General features: G+C 46.4%; 3 protein-coding genes and 1 pseudogene across 4 annotated transcripts in view; 1 reads left to right on the top strand and 3 right to left on the bottom strand.

Moving 5' to 3' along the window:
- LOC147428208 (vesicle-associated membrane protein 711-like) overlaps positions 1 to 23,463 on the top strand; it is a 79,091-nt gene that overhangs the window by 26,364 nt on the left and 29,264 nt on the right. The gene's annotated exons all lie outside the window — the stretch shown is intronic.
- LOC147428209 (uncharacterized) overlaps positions 5,058 to 23,463 on the bottom strand; it is a 177,301-nt gene continuing 158,895 nt past the window's right edge. Inside the window, exon 3 of the mRNA XM_086496475.1 lies at positions 5,058 to 5,490. Coding sequence (XP_086352601.1) covers positions 5,105 to 5,490 — 386 coding nt within the window. The 3' untranslated portion in view covers positions 5,058 to 5,104. The remainder of the gene's footprint in view (positions 5,491 to 23,463) is intronic.
- On the bottom strand, positions 5,958 to 9,194 carry LOC147428210 (uncharacterized). Its single transcript, XM_086497166.1, has one exon. It carries the CDS (start codon positions 8,369 to 8,371, stop codon positions 7,517 to 7,519), a length of 855 nt encoding a protein of 284 aa, XP_086353292.1. The 5' UTR covers positions 8,372 to 9,194; the 3' UTR covers positions 5,958 to 7,516.
- LOC147428211 (uncharacterized) lies at positions 15,154 to 18,183 on the bottom strand (annotated as a pseudogene).

Below are 23,463 nucleotides of genomic sequence, written 5' to 3' on the forward strand. Positions count from 1 at the left end.
CCCCTGATTTATGAGTTTGTTTTGGAAGGCAATTTGGGAGAACATTGGGACGCGGTTGCAGTTCTCGTCATCGTTCCACTTGCAGACTGACGGGCAATTTGAGATTGCCAATTCAGTGATTTTAGATTTATTGAAGTCTTGTATCTCGCATCAGAAGACTCAATGGGAAAAGAACTTACCTTTGGTGGAATTTGCCTACAATAACACGATACACTCTTCGACGGGGAAGACGCCATGAGAGATTGTTGAAACTGCTACGAAGGTTCCATCCTTCCTGAGCACGAAAGATTAGAAATTTGAAGCGGATGAATATTCGCGAGATTTGGATACGGCTTTGCCAAGGTTCACGAGACTTTACAGAAGTCTCAAGAACGACAGAAAAAGGCAGCGGATCGCCATCGTCGCGACTGGAAACTGAAGGAGGATGATTGGGTGCTCTTACTTTTGAGAAGGCACGCCTAAGAAAAAAAAAGGGAAAGGAGAGGCTTTTTCCAAAGCTTAGTATGTGATACTACGGACCTTTCCAGATTACTGACAAGATAAATGATGTCTCCTTCCGATTGGACCTGCCAGATACTTGGAGGATTCATAATGCATTGCATGTGAGTCTCTTGAACCCTGTTAAGGGTGATGTGCCTGATGATGGGGAGCCTGATGAGCAACCCGAAGTGGAAGAAAACGAGGAGATCCTTGTTCCTGAACAGATTTTGGCACATAATGATACGAAGAAAGGTAAAGTCCGAAGGCGGTTCTTGGTTAAGTTCAAGAACTTTCCTGCATTTGATGCGAAGTGGATGGAGGAGGAGGACCTAGCAGATACTCCTCGGATTGTGAAACTTTACCTCGATGTTTTGGTTTAGCATAGTCTACTCCAAACGGAACCCAAAAACTCAGCTTGGCCGAAGATCTGGTGCAGTGGGATGCACAAGAGGGGAGTCGCTCCACTCCTTTGTCAACAGATGCCTCGATTTTGATACTAAAGTCACTGATGTCTCTTTGAGCTTCAGGGATACTGAGAGCTGACAGTATTCTGCTGGATGACTTTATGAAATGGAATTCCTGATTATGATACTGATTTGTTCTTCACTTCTTGTGAGTGCAGGAACTGATAGCCGAAATGACTGCAGCATTTTGGTCTGATTGATCTCGAATAGACATGGTTGCAATAGGGGTTAGTCAATCGGACATCGATGAGGTCCCGATTGGACCTAGATGTGATTGCTAGCTACATTGCTGATAAATCATGGTCTAAGATCCGAATGAATGTTGAATGTCATGTGATGTCCTGTGATGTCTGGTGATGTCTTGTGATGTCGTGTGATGTGACTGTCGATTTTGTACATGTGCTAGATGTGTGTTCCTAGTACGTAGGTACTAACAGTCAGTGTCTGCTAAGACGGTTTATGGCTTTTGTCGGTTTTGCAGGCGTAATCGCGGTCGATTACAATGCTTTCAAGAGGGGGGTATGTCACAAAGTGATGACGTGGCGGACAGCAGAAACCCTAATTTCTGCCAAAAACCCTAAAATTCCTGCAAACCCTAATTTTTGCCAAAAACCCTAAATTCCGGAAATCGCGGAGGCGGATTATTAAATTTTTTTTATTTTTTTTATGGAAAATGATGAGCGACGCGAATTTTGCTTTTGCTTTTTTTTTTTATAAAAAAAAAAGAGAAAAGACTCTCTAAGAGAGAGAGAGAACTGATGCTTTTGATTTTAAAAGCTTTTGGGGCTCTGCTTTTGGGCATCCCTTGTAACGTTTAAATTAGTGGTGAGGGCCTCACTTCTCAGAGCATCTGGACGCAGAGTCTGAGAGTGAAACCCTAACCGCTCTCTTGTACTTTGATGATTGATTAATACAAAAAGAAATACCGAAAGGGGCGCCAGTCTTTGGGGCCAATATCTCTAGGCACGGAACTCCGCCGGGCCAGTGCAAATCTATTGTGATCTGTGAATTGTTTTGAAGTGGTTATTTGGTGCTGTCGCGGTTGATTCTTGACTTGGAGTGTCCAAGTTTGTTACAGAGTCTCTAATAAGTCCGCGGTCGAGACATGAAGATTCTTTCCCAAAAGCTGTGTGCGCTGCAAAAAGGATCGGACCCTCCGTAGAAGAAGAATCTTTCTGTGCTCTGATAACACTGTAACAAACTTGGACACCCCAAGTCAAGATTCTACCGCGACACAGCAGAGATTCACTTCAAAACAATTCACAGTTCACAATTAGGTCGACACGGCCCGGTGTAGTTCCGTGCCAAGAGGTATTGGCCCCAAAGACTGGCGCCCCTTTCGGTATTTCTTTTTGTATTAATCTGTGTTCAAAGTACAAAGAGAGCGGGCAAGTGCTCACTCTCAGACTCTGCATCCAGATGCCCCGAGAAGGGAGGCCTTGCTCACTTCTCAGGGCATCTAGACAAAGTATTCATCTGTGTTCAAAGTACAAAGAGAGCAGGCAGGTGCTCACTCTCAGACTCTGCGTATAGATGCCCTGAGGAGTGAGGCCTTATTTGTATACATTAGATTAGGTTTTCCAATTTTGTATACATCTTTTGACGGATCTTATTACACTTCGGTGGGTTTTTGGTATCACGAGCTTGTAGACATAGGTGAGAAGAACCTATCATGCCAATTTCTGTGGCAATCATATTCATCCATTGGGGGATGTGTTGCAGCTTCACCCAAAAATTGACCCTCTCACTAATTTATGAATAAGTGACTTTTCATGATTTATTTTTAAGCGATGTCAAAGTCATTGCCTAACTCAGAGTTAACAAAATAAACAAGAAACCCCTGCTGCTATGAAGGGGGCACGTAACCTCACCCTTGTTGACACATTTCCTGGGCACCATCCTCTTCCTAGCGGTTTTGCAGTTATAATGATTATTTGTACGATTGGATAAGAGTCCAAGCTTGGTATCTTAGACCTTGCGTAATGGTTCTACAGATTTGATGACTTGTGATAGTTATCTTGAACGGTTGGAAGCAAGTACAGGGAGTCGGGACTGCTCTATCGCGTAATGGTTGGACACGTCCAGGACTTGTTATGACGGTTGTCACTAAGTGGTTGGACACATCCTTGGACCCGCTTTTCACAATATATGTGACACTTGATGTTTCTTTGTACAATAATTGCATTTGTCTGCGGCCATGGCACCTGTCTTTTGAGCCTAGTTATTGACAGCAGGCACACACTCATCCTAGAAATTGCATAAAGGCTGATGACGTGGCAGGTTGTACAAACACCCCGCAAAACGCAGTGACATTCTGATGTGGCATTGTACGAATTTTTGTAAAACGTGCTGGCAGTATTAGCAGCTTTTGGCACGTGGATTTTGGGATGTGATGCTTTTAAAAGTGAATGCTTTTCATGTGTACTGCTTTTAGGGGCCAAGGGCCTTTAAATATGTGCCAAGGGCTCACTCTCTAGCATCCCAAATTGCAGTGGCACTGTACGGAATTTCGTAGAACGCGCTGGCAGTTTTAGCAGCTCTTGGCACGTGAAATTTGGGACCCGATGCTCTTAGAAGAGAGAGAAAGAAAGAAAGAAAGAAAGCTTTATTAACGTCTTCGAAAGGCCGAACTCGACCTATGAGACAATATCATATACATGTGTTGATGCTCTAGGCATCGGAAAATAAAAAAAGGGTACAAACTGAAATGAGCTTATACTATGCAAGAGGGTGTGGTAGGGTGGTGCATGTGGTGTACAATGTATAGTGTGGGTCCTCGTGTCGAGGTGTGCTCACACATCATCAGGCTCAACTAGGGGCTGCAAGGTGATACCACCATGAGATGATAGGGAGGGTATCTAAAAACAAGCAACATATGTAGGGTAGAGAATGTGGTACATCGGTGGTGGCCTGCTCAGGTATCTCTGGAATGCTGGATCTCCTGGTGCTGGTACATGACTCTGCTCTAGATACTGATGGTGTAAGGTTAGTATCCTCGAGATCTCCCTCTGGTGACACCCATGTGTCCTGTATCCTGGGAGCCTCGGTCTCCGACGTGCCCTCTGAGACTCTGCCTGCAGAAGGGTAAGCCCTCTACTCTGTGTAGGTAGTGTGGGGGGGTCTGGTCCTGCTCGTCGGAAAAACTGTGTGATGGTAGTCTGTGTCCTGCTATCTTGACTCTGGCGTGACTGTAACAACTGCTCTCGAACCTCTAAAGCCGCAACCAAGAACTGGCCAAACCTCCTCTGCTCTCGGCCTATCATATGCTGCTGTAATGAGTCTCCAATGCCATATCTCTCTCTCAGCTCTGTATATGCTGGGCATCTCATGACAAAATGCTCCTCACTCTCCACCTCCGTCTGGCAAATCCGGCATGTACGCTCCTCTCGTGGTATGCCTCTGGCTCTGCCACTCTCAATCTCTAGCTGATGTGATGACACTCGTAGCTGTCCAATGTTGACCCGAAATCGGTGTGGCATGTACTCTTGCATGTATGATGGAATCTCAATGAATCCCTGCTCTGAGAACCTCAGAAAATGCTCATAGTAATATAGCATTTTAGAAGGTAGGGTGTCTGTGGGCCTGCGCCATGTCCTCTGAATATATGTATGCCATATCTCCTGTCTGATGACCCTATTCCACTCAGAGCGTGAGAGGGTATAGGTCGGGGCCTGGGTGTCATACTGGAGTGGTGGTAGTCTATCAATATCAAAACCGTGCTGAGCTAGCCAATCTCTTGTCTGGGCATACCATGAGCTAGTGTCCCCTGCCTGTGCCATCTCTCTAGATGCAATGAAGGCTCTATGAGAGATCCTATCTGGATCCATATCTTTGAATCTGCGAAGAAGGCAAACAATCTGAAAGAGTGCCTCTACCAACATCGGTGGTGCAGCCAGCTCAGCTCTAATAATGTCGTGTGGAACTGATGGCTTGCTTCGAATCATCCTGGAGATCATAATAATCTGTGGCCTCTCTATCTGTGTCCATACTGAATCTGCCAGTCCCGGTCCCCAAATGGCCGAGGCATACATGAGTGCAGGTGTGACCAGTGTGTCAAAGAGCCACCCCTTTGTCCGGGGCTCCTGGAAGTGGGCCTGGTGGCACTGTCTCTCCATCAGAGCTAGTGATGCGTATCCTCTGGTAAGTCTATCTCTGGCTGCCTATGTCATGGAGAAGGTCCCTGATGCTGCGGTGAATGTAACCCCCAGATATACATATGAGCCTGTCACTTCTATATCCCCTCCAGCTACTGTAAATCTACTCTGTCGGCGAATCTGAGCCGATGTATGAAATATGAGAACCTTGGTCTTGCCAAGGTTCACCGTGAGTCCTCTCTGTGAGCAGAAATCAGCCAGGGCCTGCAAATGTAGTTGTAGTCCCTCTGCCGTCTCTGACATCAGGACAATATCATCTGCATATAAGAGTATGTGTACAGTAGTCCCTGCGATATCCACACCCTCTCCACCCCTGTGCAAGATGAAGTCTACAATCTCGTCAATGTATAGACCAAAGAGTGTAGGTGATAGGGGGCAACCTTGTTTCACACCAATGGTGCTCACAAGGGTGTCAGATAATCCACCCGGGCATCTCACTCTGCCAGATACATGCTCATACAATGCATAGATCCCCCATGCCATCTCCTCTCCAATCCCAAGCGCAGCCAGACATCGGAAAAGTCTCTCTCTAGGTACTGTGTCAAATGCTTTGCGGAAGTCAACGAAGCAGCAATATAATCTCCTCTTCTTCACCCGTGTCTGGTCGATCAGACAACGAAGGGTGAAGATATGATCAATAGTAGAGAAAGCTCGGCGGAAGCCTGCCTGTCCTGGTGTCCTCATGCCCTCTCCCTCTGCTATAGAACTGAGCTCCTCCTCTAAAACCGCGCCATATAGTTTGGCCAGTATAGGACCAATCATGATAGTGCGATATGTACTAGGATCCATGGCATCCCTAGATTTGTGGATAGGCACGATGGTGTGCGCTGTCCACGACTCTGGGAATCCCTCTGAAAGCGCGCGGTTGAAGAGGTGGGCAATGAGTGGTGCCAATGCATCACAGCCATATATAAGATGCTCTGCCTGTAGGCCTGCCTGATCTCTAGCCCTCCCATGCTGTAGGTGGGATATAGCTTTCTTCACCATGTGGGTGGTGAAGAAAGTAGATGATGTGGGTCGGGTAGCCGATGGCGTAGGTATGGGTGGCTGTCCTGGGATCTCGTATAAGCTCTCGGCATATCTGTGCCATGCCGCTGGGTCCTGAATAGGAGTGGATGGCCTGGGAGGTCTGATCCGACGCCATGCCTCAGCACTATTCTTGCTCATGAGTAAATGATAGATGTCCCAATACTGGTGCTCCTCCCACTCCCGTCTTTTACGACGGGTAAGTGTCTGCATCTTGCGCTGAGCCTGGCGATGTGTAATCTCCCCTCTGATCTCCAGTATATGTAGGTGTCTGTGTAGATCTCGACATTCGTCGTCGTACCACCTGTTTTGTGGCATAGTGCCAGTGTGTGGAGGGTGTGTGTGTATGCGATGTGGGAAACTTTGAGTGGCTGACTCGTGTAAGATGGATGTAATGTGTGTGGTGAGTGTGTCCAGAGGGGCTGTGGGGTCTAAGTGTATAAGGTGCTCATGCAGGTGATGTATATAAACAGGAGTGAGCTCATGAGTGAAAGAAATGGTAGTGTAAGTGTGAGGGGGGGAGGCGGGGGGGTCAGCAAGCTGTGTAGCAAAAAGGGAGAATGTGAGATAAGTATGATCCGCCCCTATCGGTGTGCGTGCAACGTTGAAGGAGTGTATAAGCTCTGCTGTCTGTGTAGAGCCCAACAAATAGTCTACTGTGCTCTCTCCGCCACTGTGTGGGAAGCAAGTGAATCCCCCAGAATCTGGCCACCTCGCCATCCCATTATAAATAACGAGATGGTGCCTGCTGCCAAGCTCAAGAAGGTGTCTGCCATATCCAGTGTTGTCCTGTCCCCCATCTGCAGACACTCTACTCACCCCCATGTCCTCTGCATCAAGTGCCCTCATGATCTCCGGCTGCTCCATATCATAGATCTCACACTGTCGGCTCTGTGTCCTCCCGTTGAAGTCCCCCATGAGGAGGACTTCCCCGAGTGATGTGTAGTGAGAAATGTCCTCCGACAGTCGAGAGTAAAGGTCCTGGATAGCATATCGTGATCCATGTGGTGAAAAGTAGCATATGGCAATGTATAGCCCTCTCTCGTGGGTGAGCTCTAGCCGTACCCACATATAGCATGCCTCCTCGTCTCTACTCATCACCTGTATCCGGTTGTGTAAGCTCTGTTTGAATAGTATGGCCACCCCTCCTGACCCCCGAGCTGTACTCTGTCTGGTGGTGGTCCTGTAAGTCGACTCCCACTGGAATCCTGTGACTACAGGTAGTCCTCTCTCTGGGCTCTCATGTGTCTCCGTAAAACATACAAAGTCATGCTCACTGATGATCTCCTCTAGGCGCTCCGGATGTGTCCATATAGAACCATTGCAGTTCCAGACTGCCCCTCTGAGTGGTGTCTCCTGTGCTAGTGTATGTGTCTCATAGGTCCCGAATCCCTATGAGATTGGGCGGCCGTCGATGAAGATTCTACCATCTCGAAAGAAGGCCTTTTTACCTTCTTTCCGTGCCTGAAGGACCCTGGGCATGCATGATTTCCTGTGCTCGATCTGTATCCTAGTGAGGTCCTCGTCCATAAAGATATGGCCGCCCTGGAGGCCTCGTAAGAGCACCCTTTTGCGAAAAAAGGTGGTGCGGTCCTCATCTCCTCGTAACTGCATGATCAACGGGCGAGCTCGAGTGGTGTCACGGCCGGCTCGCCATGCCTTTGTAAAAGGCATAGTCTCTTTGTAGCCTAGTTGGCGACAAAGCTCTCGTGCATCCTCCTCTGCTGAAGGTCCCTCTTTAAGGCCAGTGATCCTAACATTGTGTTTCCTCATCTGGCGCAATCGCTCCTCCTCGAGAGTAAGCTGAACCCTCAAGTGCTCTCCCATGTGAACCTCCTCGCATACCTCCTTCTTGATATTCTTTTTAACTACTTCCACCCATCCCGATTGTTTGGCCTCCATTTCTGTCTGGATCTCTTCTTTGATGTCTGCTTTCCATTTATTTTTGATCTCTACTTCTATGTCTTCGAAGCTCGAGATTTCCCCCTCTTCCCTGGAGATCCCGAGGTGGTTGATGCTTTCTTGTATACGGTGTATCTCCGTGTTGGAGGTGTCACGGAGTTCTTCGAATGCTTTCTTCCAGGCCTCCTTTTCTTCTGTGAGGCCTCTGATGTTATCCTCCATCTGCTTCATCTTTTCCGTCATCCTCCTTACTTCGGCGTTCAGTGCCTTGTCCGCATCTTTCTTGGCCTGTGTGATAGCTCTGGCTATCATGTCCTCCACTTCTTTCCTGTCAAGAGGTGCCATGGTCGAGCTCGAGGAGGCGAGGCTGAGCGCACGGGAAGCCTAGTGTTTACAGCCCATCCCCTTGAATGTTGAGAGAGAGAGAGTGAGTACCTGCGTGTTGCCCTGTTGCAAATTTCTGTGCAAGGCTGCAGCTGGGTGTGTTGTTGCTGCGGGTAGGCACGTCAGTCGCTGCAGGTGCTGAAGGTGCTATGCTGCCGCTGACCTTGCTACCCCACAGGCCCAGCGCGCTGCTCTCCACTGTAGGTCGTCACCTGCCCAGTGTGCAGCTCATCCCCAACAACAGCAGCACGTCGTCACCTCCACAGCACGCAACTCGTCACCTCAGCAGCAGTAGGTCGTCCCCTCCACAGGCCAGCGCGCGCTGAGAGAGAGAGAGAGAGAGAGAGAGAGAGAGAGAGAGAGAGAGAACACAAAGAGTGGGGTGGAGCAAAGTGGGCTAAAACAGCACTCACTTCTTATTTTGCTATGTATAAAGAATAAGTGAGTGGTTTAGTGAGGTCAGTGGGCGGCAGACACTGGGCGTCTATCTTGGGGCAAGACACATGCTGCCTTTACCCCAACAACCTCCCACTTAGAGGCGAATGTGCTGACTAAACTAAACTACTAGTATGCACAAGAAAATAGGCGAGAGACTCTCTCAGCCTACGCCCACTTGCTTGCTCACTCGATCTACATGAACTAAACTACTAGTATGCACAAGAAAATAAGCGAGAGACTCTCTCAGCCTACGCCCACTTGCTTGCTCACTCGATCTACATGAAACTGTATCGAATCTAGTGATAGGCGAGTATGCGTATCCACGCTAGAGCCTGCATGTAAATCCCGCAGACATCTTTGTATGGTCAGCTCCACGAGACGCCATGCTAGCATCAGTCATCGCACGATTGATAATCCTTGCTGCAAATGCTTCCACTGCAACTGCTAAGTCGGGCCTCGACACTAACAATTCAAACATGAGACGCTCGAATGCTAACGAAATCTGCGCAAACCCGATTGTGCTAGCCTCGTTAGCGCTATGTGCATACTTTGTACCATTAGAATTACTCATCACGTATGGAGGTGTCATTGCCGACACTGGGATGGCTATGTCCCTCTCATCTATAGGCGGAACTATGTGTCTTGGCATCAACTCATTAGCCTTTAGCATGAGTATATCAAAGAACTCCATGTCTGTCATCTCTGCCTGTGTCTTTAGGGAGTAGACCCGCTCTAACTCTGTCTTCATAGGCTCCAATGACACCTACTGTGTCTCACTAGAGCATTGCCGTTCTACCTCTGTCACTATAGAGTCTATTGACATGTCCTGTACAGTTACATGAGATAGAGCATGGTGGAGCTCACTATCGAAGGAGACACGTCTCGTCTCTGGCTTAATACCTCAAATAAATGTAGGATATACCAAGCATGGTGGAGCTCATTATCGAAGGAGACACGTCTCGTCTCTGGCTTAATGCATGCCAACAACATGATCGAGACTATGATGTCTCGTACCTCAGATACATGTGTAGGTCCTAGGATATACCAAGCCATCGCGGGCTCCCTTGGCAATCACTAGTGATCTGCAATGCATTTGGAAAGACCTCTCTCTAAGCACTGTCTGACACCCACAATCTGCTATGCATCTGGAAAGACCGCTCTCTAAGCATTATTTAACACTGTCAATCTGTTAACTGTCTCATTGAGATCAAACTCTGTCTCAGCTTAGGAACATATTGCACATGCTGTAGCATATAAAATGCACCACTAAGTAATTACAAGCAAACATATCCTGCACCTGTAATGTCAAACGCTGAACCATTGGCCAAGTGCACATGACCAAAGCTCCCACTAGAGAAAGTGCTAAACCACTCACGATGTGGTGTGACGTGGAAAAGTGCATCCTCATCCAGCAAGCAACGAGGAGAAGTGCCACCTCTTGAAGACATGTAAGCAAGAGGAATGTTAAAGATGAACCTTACATCACTATCATTGGCATATGAATCCACCTCTTTAGCATGTGTTGAAACCATCTCTCCATCACGCATACATCTTTGTCGTTGCCTCATACGTTTGAAACCATGACGCCTAATACGCCCGGTGTGACCACAATGCCAACATCACATATATCGACAACTACGAGTCATCACTGCTCACTTTGAACCATCACACATGATGGATGCCATATCAATGAATATCGCATATGTGACAAAAGTGTATGGTGGTGAAACCAAAACTATGGCAAGAAATCCTGGAAGAAAATTGGCAGAGTCTCCCTTGTAAACTGAGCAAAATCTCAATCAGAATCTCAACCATAAACCATGCCAAAATGGCAACAAAGTGGAATATCACTCGACCACTACACAAGCATAATCATGATCAACGCATCAATCCGATGCTCGCATACGCACAATGTGGCTCTATCAAAGCAATGTATAGTAGCAGTCCCCAATCTTTGCTCTATACCAAGCAAAAATCCACGCATAGATAATCTAGGGATAAACAACTCTCAAAAGAGCATTAATCGCATAACCAGATGCATAAGTAGAGAGCAAATACGATGCTCAATCCCACAAAATTATCGACATAATCTGACAATTGCATGTAGCCTGTAGAACCTGTGAGTAAGCTGTAGCCACTACGAGCATACATAAGTGTCACTCGTGTAAGAGTGGATACAAAACACCAATCTGTGTCCGAAACTGACAAAACCTGTCAAAGTGAGAGTCAAAACTCGATTGTTGACAAAGTGGGAGTCACACTCGACCACTACACAATCAAAGAGTAAACTACAGATATGTAGAAAACATGGTGAGAATCTTGGGAAAACGTGCAGAGTTCCCCCTACATGAGGAGCATAAACTCAACTCAAATCTCAACCATGAAACTGCATCCAAGATGCCGAAGTGGGAGATGATCTCGACCACTTCAAAATGACCAAAAATCTGTCAACCAAAAGTATGGCAAAGTGGGTGTAAACCTCGATCACAACAATCTCCAAAAAAGGACTCAACATCATAAACTGGTAAGCACCTACTCAATGCCAATGAGTAGAAACACCAAAACTGGCTCCACAATGCCACATGCGATGTCAATTGGCACTCAACGTACATCAATGGAGTGTTCGCGCATGAAAAAACACCAAAATCATATCCAAATTGCCACCAATGACCATAAAACAAAGCATTGAATCACTGCCAAAATGTCTTGCAACAAGGCTATGCACAAAGATTAGAGAACGAACTCTCTCAAAAACGGCAAAGACCATACATTAAGACCATATTAGAATGGCTGCCAAAAATCTCTGAAACCTCAGAGAACACAAGTATGTCCATGTCGGCGAACAGAAACGCATGCCAAGTAGATGAGTTCAAAGACAATTTGTATGCCAAAACTTGTGAAAGAAACTCCACCTTTTGTGCCAATACGGAAGACTCCGCCTCCGAGCAAGTGTGCTCTCGGGAAACCGTATCTCTCAAGAGACCGCTACAAGGGTGTGTAAACTGCTCCGTACTTTGTTACCCAAATCTACCAAAAAACCTCAAACCTCAAGCTCTGCACAAGCTGAAATTGCATCATCAACCTTAGAATTTATGCACTTAACTTTGAGCACCTACCATGCTTCCAAAAGTGCATCAAATGCTTCCAGAAGGTAGTGTTACCAAACTGAGAGAGCATGAATAATTGCCACGAGTTCCTTCTCATAGATGGAAGCATGAAGCTCTGCATCACGCAGCCGTCCATTTTCGTAAGTTATTGCGTGGCATTCTTAATTAAGAACTGAGCCGATGCAATCGCCTAAAGCATCACAATGTACTTCAAATGGTTTTCGAAGATCGGGTATAACGAGGATTGGTTCATGGGTGAGAAGGTACTTAAGCTTTTCAAAAGATTCCTTCTGTTTAGCCCCCCATACAAAGGATGTGTTTTTCCTTGTAAGATCGTGGAGAGGTGCAACATGTGAAAAATGGTGAATAAAGCATCTCTAGCAGGAACAGAGTCCAAGGAAACTTCGGACATTATGAACCGAAGCAGGTTGTGGCCAATCTAAAATAGCTTGAACCTTTGTGGGTCCATGCATACTTGATTATGGGAGACAATGTGTCTTAGATAGTGAATTTCTGTTAAGAATAATTCACTCTTCTTAGCATTGACTTGAAGTTTATGCTGCTTCAATTCTTCGAAGATAGTCTGTAAGTGTCGTTTAAGCTCTTTCTCTCTGTGTGAGAGAAGACCAAAATGTCGTCAAAAAAGATTCTTGTGAATTGTTGATGAGGACGAAAGATTCGATCCATCATTTGATTGAAAGTTGCCGGAGCATTAGTAAGGTTGAAAGGCATTACTAAAAACTAGTACAATTCGAAGGTTGTATAAAATGTAGTTTTGTGTTTGTCTTTTGGAGCAATACGAATGTGATGGTAGCCGTTCTGCTGGAAATAGGATTGTAGGGAAACACACGCAACTTGGAGAAGATGAAGAAGCTCAAGGCACACAATTAGTGCACAATCGAAAGAGTAATTAACCCTAGAGTGATGGGCGTATATACAATGCATGGGGGACAAAACCTCCTTGTGAGGGAAAAAATGCCCCAGCGGTCCTAAATGTGTTCACACACATCATTACCACATATATATGGTAACAAATCCCCTCCTGGGAGTGATGCGAATCTATCCACAAAGGGGACTAAGCCCGAAGCTTTGTGGGCAAGGTTGTCCTGTGTCGGCGCATAAGCCAAAGTGATCTCTCCTGTTGAGAGTCTCTCTCTAACATAGTGATAATGCATCTCAATGTTCTTTGTGCGAGCATGAAAAATTGGGTTCCTCGCAACTGCCAATGCGCTCTTACTGTCAATGTAGATGATGTTTGCAATGTCCTGCCCAACACCCAAATCAGCCATAACGCGTCTGAGCCATACACACTCAAGTGTAGCTGTGAAGACTGACTTGTACTCAACTTCACAATTGGAAGTGGCCACAGTAGGTTGCCTCTTGCTCAACCTTGATATGCATGAACTGCCGAGAATGAAACAAAAACCAGTTGTGGACACTCGTGTGTCATTACGACTAGCCCAATCCGAGTCCGAAAAAGCATGTAAATCTGGCGGTAATGATCCCCCTTGGGATAAAACAACCCAAGATGTAAAGTGCCACTCAAGTAGCAAAAAATCCTCTTGACAGCCTGCCAATGCTTAGACCCTGAGCTATGCATAAATCTGCTGACCTGTGAGACTGCAAACCGAATATCGTGCCTTGTATTGCATACATAAATAAGGCATCCAATAGCAATTTGGTAAAGAGTGACATCAGCAGAATCACCAACATCATGAAGACTTAATTTCAAACCTGTTTCCATGGGAGTAGCAATATGTTTGCAGTCCTCAAGTCCAAACTTACATAGCAATGTCTCTATGTAGCGTGTTTGATACAAGGCAATACCACCATCACACTGCTTAAACTGTATGGCCAAGTAATAATGCAAAAGCCCCGAGTCTTTCATCTTGAAAGTAGCATTCAAATAACATTAAATTCAGCAATATGTGCTTCATTGGGACCAGTAATCAGCAAATCATCCACATATAGAACAACGATCAGAAATACATCATCCTCATGCTTTACATACAAAGTGCTTTCTGTTGGACTGTTACGAAAGCCTCGTTTAACCAAATGAGTGTCAGCTTTCTCATACCAAGCACGAGGAGATTGCTTCCAATGCCCATAGAAAACGGACAATAGTCATATGACAAGTGGAAGCAAAAGTCTCTTCATAATCTATGCCTTTTTGCTGCGCATAACCTTTTGCAACAAGTGAAGCCTTGTAGCGATCAATCTCACCATCCGAATTACATTTCAACTTGTATATCCACTTTGTACCAATGGCCTTTTTGCCAGGAGGCAAATCATATGAAGTCCATGTGTCATTTTTTGTAAGTGCATCATATGTTGATTGCATGGTATTCATCCAATTTTCTAAATTCTGTGCTTCATCAAAAGATAGAGGTTCCTTCACATCACATAAACTAGAAAAAACCAAACCATAACAATCTGACGCATAAGATGCATGGCGAGAACCTGAACGAGTACGACTAGACATACGTGCATCCAATTAACTGTCACGCAAAGTGTGCACTAGCCATTTTGGCATACCTCTAGCCTGCTCATTCTCAGCCCTTTCCACATCAAGTACATCATGTACATCTCTATCAGAAATAGGCTGATCCGTAGCATTTTCAGTAACCCCACGATAATCTGTACATTGGCACCATTGGATTTTTTTTTTTGCAAGAAAAGAGATCCTTCCATTAGTTAATGATAACTGCCCGAAGGCTACAAACCACGTCTACTAGAGAGGGCTACATCAGAAACATGGGGAGATGTTCCCAATGAGACAAAGTATGTACAATGAGGGCTAGATAACAAGATGGGAGGAGGAAAAAGACACACTGGTGGCCGGTAGTGCCATCTAGGTGCAACCTGAACCATGGTGAAGAGAGCCCTAGGCGCCAAAGTCGCAAGAAAGCCTCTCGGCGCTTCGGCATGCGGTCGGAGTTGCCCTCAAGTCTCTTAAATTGACCTTTGAGTGTATGTATTAGCTCCAGCTAAATGTCACGAATAGTCTTTGCCGGTGGAACAGAACGAGCCTCGAAGATGCGAATGCAGCGGGCCCGCTAGATGAACCAGAGTGTTAGGCCGCGGATGAGAGCTCCCAACACCACTCTCTATCACTGCACCACTTTTGGGGTATGAGCTCTGTGGCAAGCTGAAGTGTAGGTCGACCCTCTTGGATCACTATCATCCTGCTGGTGAAGCCTACTCAAAGTGGATTGCTAGGCCTGTGAGAATGGACCAAGCTGCAACACCCCAAGTGTATTGTTGGGTTGTGGAGAGGGCTGGCATCAGCCGGAGAACCTGAAGCAAAACATGTTGTTCCATGGGGCAGTCCCACAAACAATGACACTGACTCTCCAAAGGATGGCCATAGGCTACACGTGCTGCCGAAAAGCTTCTGTGTACTAACCAACTCCCAACTGTTGTAGCCCTGAGTGCTACAAGCCACTGAAACATAGTAATTCTCCTCGGATGCTTGCTGTCCCACACCTGACAAGAACTCGATTGTGAGACCCTCCTCCTGCCAGTGAAGTGTTGTAGCTGGACGAGCCTCTCTTTGTGCTGTTAGTATGTGTCACCCCAAGCGAGCTGTGTATTTAAAAAAAGGAGTCCCTGGGTGATCGGTCGAGAGACCGCCAGAACCACTCTCTCGGGTCCCACTGTACTCATACCATAGGGCGGCTCTCCCAAGCCCAAAGCCGCCAGTGTCCTGACTCAAGATCTACTGGGTATGTATCGATCTTTTGTATGTATGTCGCCCATTATGCTCCATAGCCTCTCCGCACCGGATGAGCTCACCTCTTGGGAGAGGACCCGCAAAGCCAAAGACTGCAACATGGGTGTCAAACCCCCAAATTTTTCCCACCATGAAACTGGAAGTGCTTGGTTTTCAACATCTTTGGCAATTGCACGAGAATAATTTCCCGTGCCACCTATATGTATAATTTCTCACAAGAATCAAGACACAATTTGCAAGCTCTAAAGACTTTAGAATATGCCATTTATGATTGTGCTTTAAGACCTTATACGTATAGACTTTAGAGATCTTTACCTCTATACTCCAAAAGATCCTCTTCTAGTCGATTTTGCGCATGACCATTGTTTCGATAGATTCTCTCCACATATTCATTCCATCCGGTCAAAAGCACACGATCGGATCACTGAGTCTCACTTCTCCAAGCCGGATGTAGCATGTGGGCTACACAATGTATAGGACGGCGAAACCAATTCCATCGTACATCAAATATATCAAGCATGATGCTTACTCTACATGTCACAAGTTCACATAATCACGTGTGAACTACAATATGTGTAATCATGTAATGCCATAAGAGTTAAGACTTGAAAGAAAGATAAATATTTCAAAAACCTTACCTGTCTGAGCTCAATGACGTGCAATCACGTATGGTTACCCTCAACTTTGTCATGAACTCATAGAGGAGACCGAGGGTGGATCCCTCACTATCACATAAGCGTAAAACGCTAACTATCGGGCTGAAGAGCTGCTTGAAGGCCATCAATCTCCCTCCAAAACGTGTTGTTGCAAATCACCCCATCAAGGATCGCCACGGCAACAGGATTGGTGGAGTCTGGCCAATTTAACCACCTTTCGTCTACCACCATACGACGCAAGTCATCTTTGCATTTCATCAAGCTGTACATAAAACAATGTATATTTGAGCTTCACATAAGTCTAAAAAATGGGCATTCAAAGAATAGGAAACCTTTGAGAAGCTCACCGGGACAAGACAATAAAGATGTAGCAAAATCGGGTCTTTGCCGGCTTCTTGAGAGCCCATTTGCAATGGGCAGTGAACAACCCTAGAGCAAATGATTTTCGATGAATGAAGTTGATAAGCTGTAGAGCTTTATCAACTAGTGTAGTCACCCATGGTAGTGCACCAATATCTTCCATCATAAGATCAATGGAGTGTGCTGCACAAGGACTCCATACTATGTGTGGATATGCAGCTTCGACCATTTCGCCCATAAGCTTGCAATTGCTTGCATTGTCTGTCACCACTTGCACCACATGTTGTGGCCCAACCTCCTTGATAGCATCTCGAATGTGCTGAAAAATAAGCTCTCCTGCACATTTGGGATTCGAATCTTGTAAGTTGTAACTTGTAAGAAACACTTCACTTTGATTTTCAAGAGACAAGAAATAAGGATAAGAAACATACCAGTGATTCGTATGCCAGCTCCTGACACATCAATGGCTCTCAAAAATGTTGTGCCGGTACAACAAGAGACGAGGATGTTGAGTAAGTGACGCTTTCGCACATCTTTCCAGCCATCCGATATGATAGTGCAGCCATATACTGCCCAAGAATCTCTATGACCCTGCAATTGCTCATGAACCATGTCTACTTGACGTGTCAATCTGCTAGTGTGAAGTGCCTCAGATCCGGCAGGAGTAATTGGCGCTCCCGCAGCTGCAGCCATTGAGACGGCATTCACAAATCTTTTGTAGGCCCCTGTCCGTGCAGCATGGAATGCAATGTTGCATTGGTAAAAAAAACGCTCCTCGGCAATCTCCGCCGCCTTCTTCAAGCTAGGAGCCCAAACATCATGCAAAGTAGAAGAGCGCCCAGATGTGCGAGCCCTCTTCTTATGCGTACCTACTCCAAGTTGTCCCACTTCGGGTTGGGAAGGAGCTACCTGTGTAGCGCTAATAGAAGGAGCAGCATGACTAGTATCCACGTCTTGAGTGCTAGCTTCTGTAGCATCTCCTGCATTGCTATCTTCCACACTAGCAGTAACATTTGGAGCACGACAGGTGGAAGAGATATTTGGAGTCGAGGCTCGTGGAGTACTAGATGTAGTAGGGATATTTGAAGTTGAGGCTCGTGGAGTACTAGAAGTAGCACCCACCATAGGCAAAGGAGGGTTTTGAGCAGCCAATTTACCTTTTTCATCTAGGACTTTCTTTAAGAGGGCCTCTTCACCTATTGGGGACTCGAGAGAGGGCATGACAAGACTGATGTACTTCGCCCGCTCACCCCCAAAAGAAAGCCACAACTCTTCGGAGACAAATTTGCATGCATCTCTCCCTTTGCTTCCGATCCAAGCGTAATGGGCTTTCAAGCGGGTCACACCTCCTGTGAGCACATCCCCACACAACTTACATACAACCCTACGAGAGCTAGATTTGTGATATTTGGAAATGAAAACTGTAGACTCCCATGGATCCCTCTCAATTACTGGCTGCCTGATTTGTCCTCTCACCATGATCGAAGATCCTCAGCCCTGCAAATTTTGAAACATGTAACAGTGAACACATGTGAGAAAATTGACCGCAAAAATCTTCGAGAAAATTGACCGGAGTCGGGACGTGAGTAACGAGTGACCACTGACTCGTGAGTCTTGACAATTTATAAATGATAAGTTGATAACTCTCTCTCTCTCTCTCTCTCTCTCTCTCTCTCTCTCTCTCACACACACACACACACACACACACACACACACACACACACACACAACAGACAACAGACAAATTGACAATTGAATTGTCTGCTGTCTGTTGTCTGGAGAGAGAGAGAGAGAGAGAGAGAGAGAGAGAGAGAGAGAGAGAGAGGGAGAGCAATACCTTAGTACTTACCTCGCAAGCTTGAAGCTGCAGCTCCCAGCCGGTAGCTCTGCCTCTGCGCTCTCTCGCTTGCGGCTTGCCCACGACGCGTCAGCGACTCAGCGTTAAATTTCAAAGGCTAAAGCCTAAGGCTCACATTCGCAGCCACAGGGGAAAAATAACCAGGCGAAAAAGCGCCCGCTGCCCAGTGCCCGCAGGCTTTGAAAAAAATCCCCAAATTTTTTAAGGCGTTTCACAAGCGGCGTTTCACCTGGTGACCGAAACGTTTCGGGCGTTTCGGGCGTTTCATGCCAGCTGAAACGCGTTTCGCGGTTTCGCTGGTACTCAGGATGGATGACAGTCCTCCCATAGATGCTCACAACTCTAATCCTCTGAAAATAGAAAACTGCAACCTATGGTGCCTCTATTGAGACTCTGTGAAGCCGACCCTCTTCCTAAATCTCGAAAAACATGTGGGGCGTTGTCTTTGAGCAAGCCCTAACCGCAATGAGGACCTTCAGGCGTGTGAAGGTCCCCCATCCATCTGGGAGCTACTGCCTCAAGGGGGATATGCCACTCAGCTGCTATAGCCTCTGTAATATCCTGACACATGCTCTGCACCCCCCTCATGCCTCGTAGCTGGATGCTCTGAATCTCCTCAGGGAGGGCTGAAAACTGTAGCCAGTCACCGAAAGTGCGGGCTGGGCTCTCTACCATGGGACCCCAAGAAACATGAGGCCAACCAAATGATCTCTTTGTGTGCTAACCATGGGGTTCCAAACTAGAGGCTCCCTAAAGCGCTCCTCCATGCAAGTGGGTTGGTGCTGCTCCAGGCACTCCGCAGCTGCTCCGCAAGACGTGATGTACCACATAGTAGCCAAAAGCACCTGGTTGGCCACTACCACTCTACCAATCAAAGAGAGCCGTGCAGAACTCCAATGAAGCAGCTTTCTCTCAATGGAGAGGAGGGGAGCGGTCTGCTGCTCTGGAGACAAATCCAAGCTAACCTGGCAGCCTAGATAATGTACAGAAGTCCCTGGGGGGATCCACGTGAAGCCCTCTCCCGGCATAGGAGCGCTGCTAACCCAAAAAGCCACAGTCTTTCTCCAATGATGCACAACGAAACACCTCAAGAGCCTGCTCACACTTGTGCAGAGTGGCCTCATGGCCCTCAAGTACATGCTTGAGTCGTCAACAAACTTAGCGTCAAGCAGCTCGTCTCTCCTAATAGGGAACTATAAACCACGCAAACCAACCTCGTGTGAAGTCAGAATCCTCGTTGCCTCAGCATAGAAGAGAAAAAGGAAGGGGGCAAGAGGGCAACCTTGTCTAACCGAATGCATGAGCATGAAGCGCTCCCCTCTTCCCCCCTACCAAGAGCACTTGGTTGTGTGCATATCTGTAGAGAGCTGACACTCCTTTGATCCAAGCATCTAAACAGCCCATCTTGGGTAGAGTGCCCTCCAGGAAATTCCAGTCAACTCTGTCGTAGGCCTTCTCAAAATTGAGGAGTATCACAAGACCCTCTCCTTGGAGACGTGTGAGGGCCGACGCCTCCCAAAAGGTGAAGATGTTGTCAAGGATACTGTACTCTTTGACAAAACATGTCTGAGTCTCATGTATAATGCTCTCACGTAGCGGATGAATTCTCAAACTCAATGCCTTTGCTAAGATTTTGTAGGTTGAGTTGAGAATAGTGATGGGTTGCCACTGCCGAATCTCATCCAACAAGCCTCCCTCCTTGGGAATAAGATATATTACACCCTCACTCAAGTTGTCAGGCAGACTAGGGTGCAAGATATGTTGGTAGGCACTACTTAAATCCGAACCAAGCAACTCTCAGTACCTCGAGAAAAAGCTAGGAGTCAAACCATCCTGGCAGCTACCTCGGGGGAGTTCCCTGAGGGCCTCATGGAGCTCCTCTAGCTAGAGAGGCATCTCTAGTCTTTGACGCATCTCTTCAGTAACTAGGCAACGCATGTGTGCCCAAACCTGCTCTCTGCATGCACTCTGGTGCTCTGACTATGGCTCAGATGAAAGCAACTCACGGTAAAAGTCAGTAGCAACTGCACGCATATCCTCAAGCTCTGAAGCAACTGTCCTCAACTTGCTAACACTGGTGCACGCATGGCGAGGCCCCATAGTCTCTCAAAGAACTCACAAGTAACTCTGTCGCTCACATGGTTCCAATGAGATGCTTGTGGATGAAGGCAAACTCATGGCGCCGCTCCTCAATTGTGGTCAGGTCCTGTCGAGCCTGCTGCATATGCTCCTCCAACCAAGGACTGTCAGGGTGGCTCTCCTGCATCCGCCGTAAGGAAGCAATGCCACGTATGAGCCGCTTCTCCACCTCGTGAGCGGCAGCCAAGTGAGCTCCAAACTCCTGCAGGAAGAAGCGGCTAAGCCCAGCAAGTCCAATGGCCACTCTGCTAGCAGGGGTACCTTGAGTGCCCAAACTCTCTATTCAAAGTGCCATCACCCGCTCTCTAAGCTCTGTGTCTAGCAAAATCCTCTCGGGGATGCGTAGGATCACACTCCCACTCCTCTGCCTGTGTGTCACGGAAAGAATCACTGGCGCATGATCTAAGAAAGAGGTCCCTGCCAAAATGCAAACAAATCCCCCCATGTCATAGATGTGGTCACTCATGTAGAAGCAATCTATCCGAGATAGATTCACTCCTCCTACTCTGTGGTTAGAGCGAGAGAAAGATAAGCTATCTGGAGGCCGCACAAAGCCTACATGTTGCCACACATCTGAAATCCTCAAGGTCATATATAAATGCTCCCAAACAGCCAACTCAGCCCTGTGCACAGTAGCATGGCTACCTCCAATCTTATATGAGGGTTCCTCCAACATGTTGAAGTCTCTCCCGACACACCATTGCCTGCATGCGGCAATGATTCTACAATGTGTGACCAAAACTCAGCTCGTGCACTTGCCACATTGGGTGTACATATGTTCAGGAAGCGCATGAGGCAACCATGAACCTGCATAGTAATCCATTGGTTTCTGCCTGGCACAATAATACCTCTGCCCACAATGGCCTGCTCCCATGAGTACGCGATAGTCATACATACCTCTCCCTGAATGCCTCCAGGCCCAAAAGCAGTTGACCACTAAGTCTCATAGCGGCCACGTAGAATCTGACCACATCATACAATGCACGAAGGAAAAAACCTCCTAGTGAGGGAAAAAGTGCCCGGGCGATCCTAAGTGTGTATAGACACATATCTACCATGTATATATGGTAACACGCTCTTGAGATCTATACGGTTGAAAATTTTTTCCCCTTGTAATTTTTCTAAGATATCATTGATTCGAGGAATCGGAAATCTATTCTTGATCGTAATCTTGTTTAAAGAATGATAATTGATGCACATTGGAAAAGTGTCGTCTTTCTTCTTCTGAACAAGCAATACTAGTGAAGAATAAGGATAAGTACTAGGGCGAACAAGACCCTTAAGGTCAGTTGTTTCAGAATTTCTTGTTGTTGAAGAGACTAACTCTGTAAGGTGGTTGATTTGGGGGTGAATTGCCCGGAATTAGATCAATTTGATGATTTTTCGGTCAGTAATTCATCTGGGAGATTGTCAATAAAACAATCCTAATATTGATTAAGAAAAGTTGGGCGATCTTTATCCAATTTTGACAAAACATTTTCACTCTCTCTCTCTCTCTCTCTCTCTCTCTCTCTCTCTCTCTCTCTCTCTCTCTCTTTGACAAAAATCAAGCAGAAAGACACTTCTTCATTTTTCTTTTAATAGTGATGTGACCGACCATGGGTATAGCCCAATCACTAGCACTTGCGTCTACGTCATACTGCTGCTCTTTGAAAGAAAAGGACAGCTTCTTATTTACATAATCTGGGATAGGATGAATTTTGTAATGCCAAGGCATTCCCAAAATGATATTCCATCCTTTTATTGGAGCAACTAGGAAAGACTCTTGATCAGAGGACTTTCCGATCTTTTGAGTCAAATTCCCCTGCACTAGAGTAGAGTTCGTGGTCAACCCCTCAAAGGCTGACTAGAACTAATTGGAGTTCCCAACCTCTCGGGAGTGAGACCGAAAGATTCTAAGGTGTCTAGCGAGATGAAGTTATCTGTCGAGTCTGGATCAAACAGGATCAAGACTTTTTACCCATTCAAATTTCCATCCCTTGAGTAGTTGCCTTTTCCATTTCTCCTTCCTGGTGTTAGCTTGTACGTTAGGGACTGAATTCGATGCCAAGGAGGAGGAGAGCCTTTCTTAAGCCGTGGGAAATCTGGTTTCTTGTGGCCTTTCTCGCCACGATAGAAACATTTTCCCTCTTCCATGTAGGCCTTCAACCGAGAGGGAGTAAGGAATTGACCCTTCTTAGCTCCCTTTGGCTTCTTTTCTGGGCCTTTTGGATGATCTGAAGGCCGCTTTCATGTGGGGGTATATGTTTCAATAGAGAGAGCCTTCTGCTTTGCATGAAAGATTCTAAACTCCTGGTTGCAAGGAGTTACTTTCTAATGCGGATTGCATCATAATTTGAAGGGTGTTTCGAGGGTACAACTTCATGCTCTTCTGAAGTAATGGCTTCTAAAGTAATGGCTGGAGTCCAGCTTCAAACTTGCACATCTTCTCTTCATCAGAAACTTTCAATAAGGAAGTGACTTTGAGGAGATCTCCCAGAACTTATTAACGTAGTCCAAAGCTTCATTCTCTTTTTGGGAGAGCCAATTCCATTCTTTCTTTACATCTGTCTCGAAGTTAGGAGGAAGGAACTGAGCATAGAAATGCTTCTTGAACTCCTTCCAATCTTTGGGTTTGCGCCCTTCCAAAATTGTAGTAAGCCACCAATTGCTAGCTGTATTTTTCAAATACATGCTAACATGGCGTAGCTTCGAGCGTTCTGAGAAGTTGCCCCTTCGAATTGACGTATGAAAGCTAGAGCCTTGTTGACCACCTTCCTTCC

The sequence above is a fragment of the Adiantum capillus-veneris genome, chromosome 23 (assembly GCF_014529385.1).
Source record: "Adiantum capillus-veneris isolate H3 chromosome 23, ASM1452938v2, whole genome shotgun sequence".
In the NCBI taxonomy this organism is placed as follows: domain Eukaryota; kingdom Viridiplantae; phylum Streptophyta; class Polypodiopsida; order Polypodiales; family Pteridaceae; genus Adiantum; species Adiantum capillus-veneris.